This window comes from Oncorhynchus mykiss, chromosome 11 (assembly GCF_057628025.1).
Source record: "Oncorhynchus mykiss isolate SJ-2025 chromosome 11, ASM5762802v1, whole genome shotgun sequence".
Taxonomy (NCBI): domain Eukaryota; kingdom Metazoa; phylum Chordata; class Actinopteri; order Salmoniformes; family Salmonidae; genus Oncorhynchus; species Oncorhynchus mykiss.
Genome location: NC_143032.1, coordinates 19,453,100 through 19,468,146, shown reverse-complemented (window position 1 = coordinate 19,468,146; position 15,047 = coordinate 19,453,100). Strand labels below are relative to the sequence as shown.

Below are 15,047 nucleotides of genomic sequence, written 5' to 3'. Positions count from 1 at the left end.
TAGATTTCCAGCAGGGTCAGATAATAATAATCACAATGGTTGTAGAGGGTGCAACAAGTCAGCACCTCAGTAGTAATTGTCAGTTGGCTTTTCATAGCCAAATTCACTGATCAACTGAATGACCTTACAGATCATTGTAAGTGTGGGATACAGAGATGCGGTAGTCATTCAAAACTCATGTTAATCACTATTATTATCACACAGTGAGTCCATGCAACTTATTATGTAACTTGTTAAGCAAAAAAAAGGGGTTGAATACTTATTGACTCAAGACATTTTCGATTTTCATATTTAATGATTTTGTAATAATTCAGAAAAACATCATAGTATTTTTAGGCCAGTATCATGACACAAGGCGAGACCCAATTGCAGACACAGGAGGCAGATGGTTGGAGTCTTACAATGTTTATTAATCCAAAAGGAAGTAGGCAAGAGAATGGATGTGGACAAGCAAAAGGTCAAAACCAGATCAGAGTCCAGGAGGTACAGACAGGCTCCTGGTCAAGGCAGGCAGAACGGTCAGGCAGGCGGGTACAAAGTCCAGAAACAGGCAAGGGTCAAAACCAGGAGGACTAGAAAAAGGAGAATAGCAAAAAGCAGGAGAACGGGAAAACCGCTGGTTGACTTGGAAAAACATACAAGACGAACTGGCACAGAGAGACAGGAAACACGGATAAATACACTGGAGAAAATCAGCAACACCTGGAGGGGGTGGAGACAATCACAAAGACAGGTGAAACAGATCAGGGCATGACATCCATTTTTTAATTCGGGATGTAACATAAACATTTTGAAAAATCAAGGGGTGTGAATACTTTCTGAAGGCACTGCAGCTACATAGACTACATGCATCTCTGCCCTCAGAGACTCACTCACAGATACACTGTCCAGCTTTAAGCACTGCTCTTTAATCAGTGTTCCGTACTGGTAAAGGATTGAGACAAATCACCTAGCCTTATAAGCACTGATCTCCAATCAGTAGTATGCCCTTGTGTCATGGTAATCGGTGCTAGCATTAGCATGGAGTGGTTACTATAGGAAAGACAAGCCTAATCATATTGCAATCACGCCTGGTCTTGAGGAGATAATAAAAAAATGCCCTCTGAATTATGAAATGTGGGTGAAACTTTGCTTTAAGCACTGATTTGCAGTCAGCTGTCAGTGGTGATTAGGATACATCAGGCTTGGTTTAGCTCTGATTCTGAATCAGTCTGTAGTGATTAAGAGGCCTTCAGCTGTGATCAGCTGTGTCAAGCCTCAGATGTTCATCATAGTAGCCAGGCTTAGATCTAACCATGCTTCTCATGCATGGATTCTCTTTGCTGACCAACCTCCAGACGGGATAAGTCTCAATGCGTGCGCGTCAGGGTTGTGCTCAATTCACAATTGAACTGAGACTGCTTCATAAATTCCAATTAAATTCTTGAATTTAAATTGAAGTAGTAAACAGGATACTGAATTGCAATTAGAATTAGAATGAATGGAAATAGTGACATTTTATTCAAATGCATCTTCGATTCTATATAAGGTGTAGTATATACAAATATCCATCTTGTACATAAAACATCAAACATGTTGTTATATACATTTATTTGTATTTTTATTTATTTTATTTAACCTATATTTAACTAGGTGAGTCAGTTAAGAACAATTTCCTATTTACAATAACGGTCTACCAAAAGGCAAAAGGCCTCCTGTGGGGACGGGGGCCTGGGATTAAAAATATGAATAAATTAAATACAAATATAGGACAAAACACACATCACAACAAGAGACAACACTACACTACATAAAGAGAAACTTAAGACAACAACATAGCAAGGCAGCAACACATGACAACACAGCATGGTGGCAACACAACATGACAACACATGGTAGCAACACAACATGACAACACAGCATGGTGGCAACACAACATGACAACACATGGTAGCAACACAACATGACAACACATGGTAGCAACACAACATGACAACACATGGTAGCAACACAACATGACAACACATGGTAGCAACACAACATGACAACACATGGTAGCAACACAACATGACGACACATGGTAGCAACACAACATGACAACACATGGTAGCAACACAACATGACAACACAGCATGGTGGCAACACAACATGACAACACAGCATGGTGGCAACACAACATGACAACACATGGTAGCAACACAACATGACAACACATGGTAGCAACACAACATGGGTAGCAGCACAAAGCAGGGTACAGACATTATTGGGCACAGACATACACATACAATATTGATGAAACAATAGATTTTCAGGACAAACTCTTAAAATGAATGATCAAGGAAAACAAAACCTGAATATTGTAAGTTATTATCATTTAACATTTGAGCAATTTATTAGACACTCTTATCCAGAGCGATTTACAGGAGCAATTAGTGTTAAGTGACTTGCTCAAGGGCACATTAACAGATTTTTCAGCAAGTCAGCTTTAGGAATTGAAACAGTGACCTTTTGGTTACTAGCTTAACGCTCATAACTGCTAGGCTACCTGCCTGATTTCATTAATCACTTACATTCTTTCAATATGTGGAAAATGTACATTTCCCAGAATGCACTAGTTAAACCTCAAGTTGACCCTGAAGACTTCAAAAAGAATCCAAACAAATGAAATGATTGAGGGAAATATTATTGGCTATTTCAAAGCATTAAGTTTAAAAGATTATATGAATATTGTTTCCAGAGAAATGTTACACAGTGCCTTCAGAAAGCATTCAGACCCCTCGACTTTTTCCACGTTTTGTTAAGTTACAGCCTTACTCTAAAATGGATTTAAAAAATAAATAATCCTCAGCAACCTAAACACATGACCCCATAACGACCATAAAAAAACAATTTAATACATTTTAAAATAAGGCTGTAACGTAACAAAAAGTGGAAAAGTCAAGGGGTCTGAATACTTTCAGAAGGCACTGTATATTCTTTGGTATCTGGAAGTCTGACTTGTCAGATTCAATTAAACTCATATGTTCTATGACTGAGTGGAATTTCGTTGAATTGCACTGAATTAAATTCTATTTCCAGTCATTCAAATTCAAATGTGGCCAATCCAATTCGAATTTAATCTCATCAGTTGAATGGGAGTCACTTCAAAAATTCTGAATTGAGCACAACCCTGGTGTGCATGTGTGTGCGTGCGTGTGTGTATGAGTGTACTGTTTTTGCATGTGTGTGCTTGTGTGTGTGAGTGTGTATGTGCGCATATGTGTGCATATTGTAACTCTCATAGCCAAATTGCTGTTAAATATTAAGCCTTTCCAGAAGGAAATGAGCTAAAGTCATCATTGCTTTTCTGCATAAATACACAAGCAAGTCATGCATTATAACATTTAAAAAGCTTTTGGCTTTGAAATGTCTCTCCGTAATTGATCATTGGTCATTGAAATCGAAATTGGAGGTCTTTCCAAATCCTGAGGACTTTGGGAAATGCTTTCAAACCCGGCCACTAGGGGGCACCAGTGAGCGCTATTACTATTAAGTAGGCTTTGCTAGGGTGTTGTGGATGGGTGTAATCCGAAGTTGCGTATTCGATCCCAGTCATGGACACTGGTTTTAACCCTAACCCTAACCCCAACCTTAACCATTCAGAATGAGTTCCTAAACTTAACCCTTAACAAATAATTTTGACGTTTAGAGAAATGGAATGATACAGAGCAGCAGGAGCAACAAAAACACTGAAAATGTGACGTTTGGAGCAACTTCAAAATGTGACGTTTGGAGCAACTTCAAAATGTGACGTTTGGAGCAACTTCAAAATGTAACATTTGGAGAACGTGGCTGAACGTCTCCAAGGAGTTTGTTCAATATTAAATCCTTGCTTGCTATGAGGATTAAATGAGATAAATGTGACAGATAATTGATGGGCAATGACATTGCCATTTACTGTAAGTTTAGTCTGTTGTTCATAGTTCATTATGAAGTCCTCTACCCAAGCAGAGGAAAGCTGCCACATTCACCAGCCCTTAATAAAGACTTGAGAAACACTACCTTCTGATCCCTTACACCTCACCTGTCTCTCTCTCTCTCTCTCTGTCTGCCTGTCTGCCTGTCTGTCTGTCTGTCTGTCTGTCTTTCTCTCTCTCTCTCTCTCTCTCTCTCTCTCTCTCTCTTAATAAAGACTTGAGAAACACTACCTTCTGATCCCTTACGCCTCACCTCTCTCTCTCTCTCTCTCTCTCTGTTGCTCTCTGTCTGTCTGTCTGTCGGTCTCTCTCTCTATCTCTCTGTGTTGCTCTCTCTCTCTGTTCAACTAATCCCCACAAGTGTCCCCCTCTCTCTCTTTGTCTTTCTCTCTGTTGCTCTCTCTGTAACGCTCGCCGAAATGGGTAGACCAAGGTGCAGCGTGATTTGGTTTCATCATATTTTATTTAAATGTGAACCAGCAACAAAACAATAAAGAGAAACAAACAAACAAACGTACAGCCTTGTATGGCTCAAAGGCAACAATACAAAAACAAGATCCCACAAACAACAGGTGGGAAAAGGCTGCCTAAATATGATCCCCAATCAGAGACAACGATAGACAGCTGCCCCTGATTGGGAACCATACCAGGCCAACATAGAAATAGAAAAAACTAGACTACACATAGAAATAATAAACTAGAACATCCCCCAGTCACGCCCTGACCTACTCCACCATAGGAAATAAAGGCTTTCTATGGTCAGGATGTGACACTCTCTCTTATATCTGTCTCTAGATGCCAAGTTAAGGTCATATTCCTATGTATCTGTTGTGAGAAATCTATAGGCCTCAATTCCAATTCAGTGACTGGCATCATTACCGGATACTGAGTCAAAATGTCCCATTGATTTAGAACTAATGTCGATAGATTTGTTGTATTGCACACAGTATATTCAGACCTACATAACGGCTGTTGCAACAACTGAGGCAAACAGAGGGTGCTGTGTTTGTGTGTGAGACAAGTGACATAATGACTGCTATGTATATATGTGAAATTAACCAAAATTATTTTGTGTGTGCTTGTGTGTGTGTGTGTGTGTATGTCCCTGTCTATCTGGCCCAGTAAAAGGACAGAGAGAGGAACCAGTCTTGCAGGGATCTCTCACCCCTGTCTGTTCTAACACTGATGCTGTCTGGACACAGTTCCCACGGTGATGTGATTTGGCTACCATGGTGGAGCCAGGCACACAGCTGAAGGATAAACATGTTGAAGGACGAGAGAGACTTAGTTGGAGTTGGAGAGAGAGAGACATGTAACAGTTTTACCTCTTAAACCTGCCAGTGCCACCTTGCATACTGGGTGTCTGTGTGCGCAGTTTGTATGTATGTGTGTGTATGTCTACAGTATTGTACCAATTTGTGCAGAAGCAGATACTGTATGTTATCAGTGAATATCACGAAGCACCATCCAAATTACTGAGAGAGAGAGAGGGGTAGAGAGAGGGGTAGAGAGAGGGGTAGAGAGGGAGAGAGTGGCGTAGAGAGAAAGAGAGGGGTAGAGAGAGAGAGAGAGAGAGAGAGAGAGGGGTAGAGAGAGAGTGGGTGTAGAGAGATAGACAGAAAGTTTGATTAATTTGACTGTACTTGTCTGAGTGGGAGGCTAGGAGAGGAGTCACAAAAAAATCAATGGCCTGGGAAATGGAAGTCTCTGTGTGTGTCTGAGTGTGTGTGTTTTTCTTCAGTTTTTTGATGGTAATGTCCTGGTAATCTAGAAGGGGCAGAAAGAGGGAGGGAGAATACGGGACACAAACAGGCACACACACACAGGTACCTCTTAAAACACCTCCTCACAGTAACAGGTTTACCACTCGAACGTGCCAGTGCCAGCCTGCAGATTGGCAGTTAGCACTTTCAGAGCGCCTGGCGACATTCAGTAGCGAGACACTGTACAAAGGCGTTGCACAGAATTAGCAGTGAGTTCTCTCTCTCACTCTCTCATCTCTTTCGCTCTCTCATCGCTCTCGTTCTGTCTCTCTCTCTCTTTCTCTCTCAGGATAGGCTGACAGACTGCTCACACTGCAGGTTATATAAGCCAGCTAACACTCTGAAGTGTGAGCGAGGGAGCTCCAGCAACATTGGAAAGGCCAGTATAATCTGACATGATTTGATTTCACTGCCTAAACCCTCAGAATCTCTAATTATCCCCTAGCGTCTACCTTTCAGGAAGTCTGCAAGGCCCTACCATGTTGGATGTTTGATATTAAAACAGTGTTTTTCTACTCATGTTCCTATTATGTGACGTTTGTATAGACATGATGATATCATTGCTCTTGTGTAGGAGGTATTCTACCTGTATTACTATTTAAGGATAATAATATTGTTTATAGGAGGCATTTCAGGTGATGCATTTATTACCATGTAGTGAAAATGATATTGTCACTGTAAAATGATATTATTATTGTTCTGTAGCAGGTTCACTGTGTGATGTTTGTATAATATGTAACATGATGTTGATGTTGTCTATAGGAGGTATGCCTGTGCCAGACCAGCCATCAGAGCAGGAGAAGGGAGCCAGTCTGCTGAGTCCAGGTCTACCATCATCTAACGGAGATGGATCAGACGGGACGGAGACCACCTCCGCTATCCTGGCCTCTGTCAAAGAACAGGTAGGCCTGACTCTCTCTGTGTGTGTGTGTGTGTGTGTGTGTGTGTGTGTGTGTGTGCATTATTTGTGTCAATATCAGTTGTCAGCATGGGACTTAAACACACTCTAAGTTGATTTAATCAAAAACACACATCCTAACTACAAACTGATTTGCAGTAGAACCTGACACTGAAGCAAGATGAGTATTCTAGTCCTATGCAGTGGGTTCAGTGTTTTAGAAGTCAAGGATGAGTGCTTGGCAGGGGAATCAGGAGGTAATGGGGAGACATTATGTAGATTATGAGAGGAGAGCTTCAGCCAAGTAGACAGCATTGAATAAGACATTAAAACAAACCACCCCGACCACTCAACAGGGAACCTTCTATCTAGATACATTATTGAAAAGAGATACGGAAAAGTGTCTGTCTCTGTGTGTGTATAGAGTCACACAGTTGTGTGTGTGTGTATATATATATATATATATGTACAAAACTTTAAAAAAAGGTGCGGACTCCGGCCGCAAAACCTGAAACCAAAAGGGTTTGCAGTAAAGTCTCTGTGTGTGTGTGGGGGGGGGGGGTACTGTCCTGACCATAGAGAGTACTTATTTTCTATGGTAGAGTAGGTCAGGGTGTACCGGACTGGGTAGGCGCACTGGAGGCCTGATGCGTGAGGCTGGTACAGGTGACACCGATTGGTGACACGCACTTAAGGGCAAGTGCGGTGAGGGGGCACAGGACGTACTGGGCTGTGAAGGCGCACCGGAGACCTGGTGCGTATAGCCTGCATCAATGGTACCTGTTCGATGACACACTTCGCATGGCGAGTGCGAGGAGCTAGCATAGGACGTACTGGGCTGTGGAGGCACGCTGGAGGCCTGATGCGTGGGACCGGCACAGATTGCATCGGACTGGTAACACGCTCCTCCAAACGCCTGCGTTGCTGCATACTCCTCGCCAACTTCATTCTCTGGTATCCCTCCTCGCACTGTTCCATTGACTCCCAGGCGGGTTCTGGCACTCTCCCTGGGTCGACCGACCACCTCTCTACCTCCTCCCATGTTGTCACTGGTTCACTCCTCGGCCTTGCCGACCACCCCGTGTGCCTCCCCCAAAAAATATTTTGGTGCTGTCTTTTGGGCTTTCCTTGTGGCCGCGAACCCCGGCGTCGTCGCTGTTCTCCCTTCTCTCCTTGTGTCTCCCGCTATGGGAGGCGATCCTGTCCAGGATTCCTTCCCGTCCAGAATCTCCTCCCAAGTCCATGTAACCCTCTCCTCCTGGGCACGCTGCTTGGTCCTGTTGTGATGGGATATTCTGTCTCGTTCGCTAGAATAAATGTCAGACCAAGGCGCAGCGGATGTTGAGTTCCACATTATTTAATAGAGAGTGAAACTAAGCAAAGACAAAAACAAATAAACTATAAACTAACAACGAACCGCGACAACAGAGATGCTACGTGTAACGGTTTTCTTGATGAGAAGGAGAGTCGGACCAAAATGCAGCGTGTCTATTGCAATCCATGTTTAATGAAGTAACACACTAAACACAAACACTACCAAAACAATAAACTTAATGAAAACCGAAACAGCCTATACTTGTGTATCCTAACACAGAACAATGACATCAGGACACTAAGGACAATCACCCACGACAAACTCAAAGAATATGGCTGCCTAAATATGGTTCCCAATCAGAGACAACGATAAACACCTGCCTCTGATTGAGAACCACTTCAGACAGCCATAGACTTAGCTAGAACACCCCACTAGCTACAATCCCCATACATACACACCACATACAAAAACCCATGCCACACCCTGGCCTGACCAAACAAATAAAGATAAACACAAAAATACTTTGACCAGGGTGTGACAGAACCCCCCCCCTAAGGTGCGGACTCCCGAACGCACCTCAAAACAATAGGGAGGGTCCGGGTGGGCGTCTGTCCATGGTGGCGGCTCCGGCGCGGGACGTGGACCCCACTCAATCAATGTCTTAGTCCCTTCTCCTCGCGTCCCTGGATAGTCCACCCTCGCCGCCGACCATGGCCTAGTAGTCCTCACCCAGAACCCCACTGGACTGAGGAGCAGATCGGGACTGAGGGGCAGCTCGGGACTGAGGCAGCTCGGAACTGAGGGGAAGCTCAGGAGTGAGAGGAAGCTCAGGAGTGAGAGGAAGCTCAGGAGTGAGAGGAAGCTCAGGCAGGTTGATGAATCTACCAGATCCTGGCTGGCTGGTGGTTTCGGCAGATCCTGGCTGACTGGCAGATCCTGGCTGACTGGCAGATCTGGAAGAGTCTGGTCGACTGGCAGATCTGGAAGAGTCTGGTCGACTGGCAGATCTGGAAGAGTCTGGTCGACTGGCAGATCTGGAAGAGTCTGGTCGACTTGCAGATCTGGAAGAGTCTGGTCGACTGGCAGATCTGGAAGAGTCTGGTCGACTGGCAGATCTGGAAGAGTCTGGTCGACTGGCAGATCTGGAAGAGTCTGGTCGACTGGCAGATCTGGAAGAGTCTGGTCGACTGGCAGATCTGGAAGAGTCTGGTCGACTGGCAGATCTGGAAGAGTCTGGTCGACTGGCAGATCTGGAAGAGTCTGGTCGACTGGCAGATCTGGAAGAGTCTGGTCGACTGGCAGCTCTGGCTGCTCCATGCTGACTGGCTGCTCCATGCTGACTGACAGCTCTGGCTGCTCCATGCTGACTGGCAGCTCTGGCTGCTCCATGCTGACTGGCTGCTCCATGCTGACTGGCAGCTCTGGCTGCTCCATGCTGACTGGCTGCTCCATGCTGACTGGCTGCTCTGGCTGCTCCATGCTGACTGGCTGCTCTGGCTGCTCCATGCTGACTGGCTGCTCCATGCTGACTGGCGGCCCTGGCTGCTCCATGCTGACTGGCGGCCCTGGCTGCTCCATGCTGACTGGCGGCCCTGGCTGCTCCATGCTGACTGGCGGCCCTGGCTGCTCCATGCTGACTGGCGGCCCTGGCTGCTCCATGCTGACTGGCGGCCCTGGCTGCTCCATGCTGACTGGCGGCCCTGGCTGCTCCATGCTGACTGGCAGCTCTGGCGGCTCCTTGCAGACAGGCAGCTCTGGCGGCATCCTGCAGACAGGCAGCTCTGGCGGCTCCTTGCAGACAGGCAGCTCTGGCGGCTCCTTGCAGACTGGCAGCTCCTTGCAGACTGGCAGCTCCTTGCAGACTGGCAGCTCTATGCTAACTGGCAGCTCTATGCTAACTGGCAGCTCTATGCTAACTGGCAGCTCTATGCTAACTGGCAGCTCTATGCTAACTGGCAGCTCTATGCTAACTGGCAGCTCTATGCTAACTGGCAGCTCTATGCTAACTGGCAGTTCTGAACAGGCGGGAGACTCCGGCAGCGCTGTAGAGAAGGAAGGCTCTAACAGCGCTAAACAGGCGGGAGACTCCGACAGCGCTGGAGAGGAGGAGGGCTCCAACAGCGCTGGACAGGCGAGGCGCACTGTAGGCCTGATGCGTGGTGCTGGCACTGGTGGTACTGGGCCGAGGACACGCACAGGAAGCCTGGTGCGGGGAGCTGCTACCGGAGGGCTGGGGTGTGGAGGTGGCACAGGATGGGTTAGACCGTGAAGGCGTACTGGAGATCTTGAGAGCGGTGCTGGCACAGGACGTGCAAGGCTAGGGAGGTGCACAGGAGGCCTGGTACGTGAGACTGGCACCATCTTCACCAGCCGACTAACACGCACCTCAGGACGAGTATGGAGCGCTGACCCAGGTGCCATCAAATCCCCGACACGCTCCGTCGGGCGAATTCCATGTTTAAAACACCAACACAGCAACTCCCTCATTTCTCTCTCCTCCAATTTCCCCATTAACTCCTTCACAGTCTCTGTTTCGCTCACCTCCAACACCGGCTCTGGTTCTGGTCTCCTCCTTGGCTCCTCACGATAAACAGGGAGAGTTGGCTCAGGTCTGGCTCCTGACTCTGCCACACTCTCCCTGAGCCCCCCCCCAAGAAATTTTTGGGGCTGACTATGGGGCCTCCGTCCGCGCCGCCTTGCTTGCTTCGCAAACTCCATTCTCCTATATCCTTCCGCGCACTGCTCAATCGAATCCCAGGCGGGCTCCGGCACTCTCCCTGGGTCGACCGCCCACCTGTCTATCTCCTCCCAAGAAGTATAGTCCATACTGTACTCCACTTTGGGCTGTTCTTGCCTGTTGACACGCTGCTTGGTCCCTTTGTGGTGGGTGATTCTGTAACGGTTTTCTTGATGAGAAGGAGAGTCGGACCAAAATGCAGCGTGTCTATTGCAATCCATGTTTAATGAAGTAACACACTAAACACAAACACTACCAAAACAATAAACTTAATGAAAACCGAAACAGCCTATACTTGTGTATCCTAACACAGAACAATGACATCAGGACACTAAGGACAATCACCCACGACAAACTCAAAGAATATGGCTGCCTAAATATGGTTCCCAATCAGAGACAACGATAAACACCTGCCTCTGATTGAGAACCACTTCAGACAGCCATAGACTTAGCTAGAACACCCCACTAGCTACAATCCCCATACATACACACCACATACAAAAACCCATGCCACACCCTGGCCTGACCAAACAAATAAAGATAAACACAAAAATACTTTGACCAGGGTGTGACACTACGTGCACTAACTCAAAACAATATCCCATAAACACAGATGGAAAAAACAGCTACTTAAATATGATCCCCAATTAGAGACAACAATTACCAGCTGCCTTTAATTGGGAATCATACACAATCTTAACATAGAAAAACAAACCTAGAACCCCACACAGAAATAAGAAAATAGACTAACCCCCCAATCGAATCAAATCAAATCAAATGTATTTATATAGCCATTCTTACATCAGCTGATATCTCAAAGTGCTGTACATAAACCCAGCCTAAAACCCCAAACAGCAAGCAATGCAGGTATAGAAGCACGGTGGCTAGGAAAAACTCCCTAGAAAGACCAAAACATAGGAAGAAACCTAGAGAGGAACCAGTCTATGAGGGGTGGCCAGTCCTCTTCTGGCTGTGCCGGGTGGAGATTATAACAGAACATGGCCAAGATGTTCAAATGTTCATAAATGACCAGCATGTTCAAATTATAGTAGTCACAGTAGTGGTCGAGGGTGCAGCAAGTCAGCACCTCAGGAGTAAATGTCAGTTGGCTTTTCATAGCCGATAATTGAGAGTATCTCTACCGCTCCTGCTGTCTCTAGAGAGTTGAAAACAGCAGGTCTGGGACAGGTAGCACGTCCGGTGAACAGGTCAGGGTTCCATAGCCGCAGGCAGAACAGTTGAAACTGGAGCAGCAGCATGGCCAGGTGGACTGGGGACAGCAAGGAGTCAATATGCCAGGTAGTCCCGAGGCATGGTCCTAGGGCTAAGGTCCTCAGAGAGAGAGAGAGAAAGAGAGAATTAGAGAGGGCATACTTAAATTCACACAGGACACCGGATAAGATAAGTACTCCAGATATAACAAACTGACCCTAGCCCCCCGACACATAAACAACTGCAGCATAAATACTGGAGGCTGAGACAGGAGGGGTCAGGAGACACTGTGGCCCCATTCGATGATACCCCCGGACAGGGCCAAACAGGAAGGATATAACCCCACCCACTTTGCCAAAGCACAGCCACCACACCACTAGAGGGATATCTTCAACCACCAACTTGCCATCCTGAGACAAGGCCGAGTATAGCCCACAAAGATCTCCGCCACGGCACAACCCAAGGGGGGGCGCCAACCCAGACAGGAAGATCACATCAGTGACTCAACCCACTCAAGTGACGCACCCCTCCTTGGGACGGCATGAAAGAGCACCAGTAAGCCAGTGACTCAGCCCCTGTAATAGGGTTAGAGGCAATCACGCCCTGACCTACTCTACCATAGAAAATAAGGACTCTCTATGGTCAGGACGTGACAGCATTGGAGTAAACATGGGCCAGCATCCCTGTGGAACGCTTACGAGAGTCCAACTCAATGTTAGGAAGGCATTCTTAATGTTTTGTACACTGAGTGTATGTGTGTGTTTACAGTATTGTACTAGTTTGTCCAGAAAAGGAGAGAGAGAGAGATAGTTAATATCAATGGCCTGATAAATGGAAGCATCTGTGTGTGTGCTTGCACACCTGTGTGTGTTGTAGTCAGTATACACTACTTGTTCAGAAGTCTGCTCGTCGAACATCTCATTCAGAACTCATGGGCATTAATATGGAGTTGTTCCCCCCTTTGCTGCTATAATAGCCTCCACTCTTCTGGGAAGGCTTTCCACTAGCTGTTGGAACATTACTGCAGGGTCTTGCTTCCCATTCAGCCACAAGAGCATTAGTGAGGTCAGGCATTGATGTTGGGCGATCAGGCCTGGCTCGCAGTCGGTGTTCCAAAGGGGCTCACTGAGGTTGAGGTCTGTGCCAGACAAGTTCTTCCACACCAATCTCGACAAACCATTTCTGTATGGACCTCGCTTTGTGCACAGGGACATTGTCATGGTGAAACAGAAAAGGGCCTTCCCCAAACTGTTGCCACAAAGTTGGAAGCACAGAATCGTCTAGAATGTCATTATATGCTGTAGCGTTAAGATTTCCCTTCAGTGGAACTAAGGGGCCTAGCCCGAACCATGAAGAACAGCCCAGACCATTATTCCTCCTCCACCAAACTTTACAGTTGGCACTACGCATTCTGGCAGGTAGCTTTCTCCTGGCATCCGCCAAACCCATATTCGTCTGTCAGACTGCCAGATGGTGAAGCGTGATTCATCACTCCAGAGAGTCCAATGGCGGTGGAAACCATGGAAACCCATTTCATGAAGCCTACCACTTTGGCTGAGCCACTTTGGCTGAGCCTAACAATGGCTGAGCCATTGTTGCTCCTAGACGTTTCCACTTCACAATAACAGCACTTACATTTGACCGGGGCAGCTCTAGCAGGGCAGAATGTTTTTTTCCTTATTTAACCTTTAGTTAACTCTTCAGTAAGGCCATTCTTCTGCCAATGTTTGTCTATGGAGATTGCATGGCTGTGTACTCGAATTATACACCTGTCAGCTAGGGGTATGGCTCAAATAGCCGAATCCACTAATTTGAAGGGGTGTCCACATACAGTGCCTTGCGAAAGTATTCGGCCCCCTTGAACTTGAACCTTTTGCCACATTTCAGGCTTCAAACATGAAGATATAAAACTGTATTTTTTTGTGAAGAATCAACAACAAGTGGGACACAATCATGAAGTGGAACGACATTTATTGGATATTTCAAACTTTTTTTACAAATCAAAAACTGAAAAATTGGGCGTGCAAAATTATTCAGCCCCCTTAGGTTAATACTTTGTAGCGCCACCTTTTGCTGTGATTGCAGCTGTAAGTCGCTTGGGGTATGTCTCTATCAGTTTTGCACATCGAGAGACTGACATTTTTTCCCATTCCTCCTTGCAAAACAGCTCGAGCTCAGTGAGGTTGGATGGAGAGCATTTGTGAACAGCAGTTTTCAGTTCTTTCCACAGATTCTCAATTGGATTCAGGTCTGGACTTTGACATGGCCCTTCTAACACCTGGATATGTTTATTTTTGAACCATTCCATTGTAGATTTTGCTTTATGTTTTGGATCATTGTCTTGTTGGAAGACAAATCTCCGTCCCAGTCTCAGGTCTTTTGCAGACTCCATCAGGTTTTCTTCCAGAATGGTCCTGTATTTGGCTCCATCCATCTTTCCATCAATTTTAACCATCTTCCCTGTCCCTGCTGAAGAAAAGCAGGCCCAAACCATGATGCTGCCACCACCATGTTTGACAGTGGGGATGATGTGTTCAGCTGTGTTGCTTTTACGCCAAACATAACGTTTTGCAATGTTGCCAAAAAGTTCAATTTTGGTTTCATCTGACCAGAGCACCTTCTTCCACATGTTTGGTGTGTCTCCCAGGTGGCTTGTGGCAAACTTTAAATTACACTTTTTATGGATATCTTTAAGAAATGGCTTTCTTCTTGCCACTCTTCCATAAAGGCCAGATTTGTGCAATATATGACTGATTGTTGTCCTATGGACAGAGTCTCCCACCTCAGCTGTAGATCTCTGCAGTTCATCCAGAGTGATCATGGGCCTCTTGGCTGCATCTCTGATCAGTCTTCTCCTTGTATGAGCTGAAAGTTTAGAGGGACGGCCAGGTCTTGGTAGATTTGCAGTGGTCTGATACTCCTTCCATTTCAATATTATCACTTGCACAGTGCTCCTTGGGATGTTTAAAGCTTGGGAAATCTTTTTGTATCCAAATCCGGCTTTAAACTTCTTCACAACAGTATCTCGGACCTGCCTGGTGTGTTCCTTGTTCTTCATGATGCTCTCTGCGCTTTTAAAGGACCTCTGAGACTATCACAGTGCAGGTGCATTTATACGGAGACTTGATTACACACAGGTGGATTGTATTTATCATCATTAGTCATTTAGGTCAACATTGGATCATTC

General features: G+C 45.9%; 1 protein-coding gene across 1 annotated transcript in view; it reads left to right on the top strand.

Annotated features, from left to right (window-relative positions):
• Positions 1-15,047, top strand: part of LOC110535425 (catenin delta-2) — a 395,208-nt gene that overhangs the window by 29,752 nt on the left and 350,409 nt on the right. Inside the window, exon 2 of the mRNA XM_036935119.2 lies at positions 6,461-6,600. Coding sequence (XP_036791014.2) covers positions 6,466-6,600 — 135 coding nt within the window. The 5' untranslated portion in view covers positions 6,461-6,465. The remainder of the gene's footprint in view (positions 1-6,460; positions 6,601-15,047) is intronic.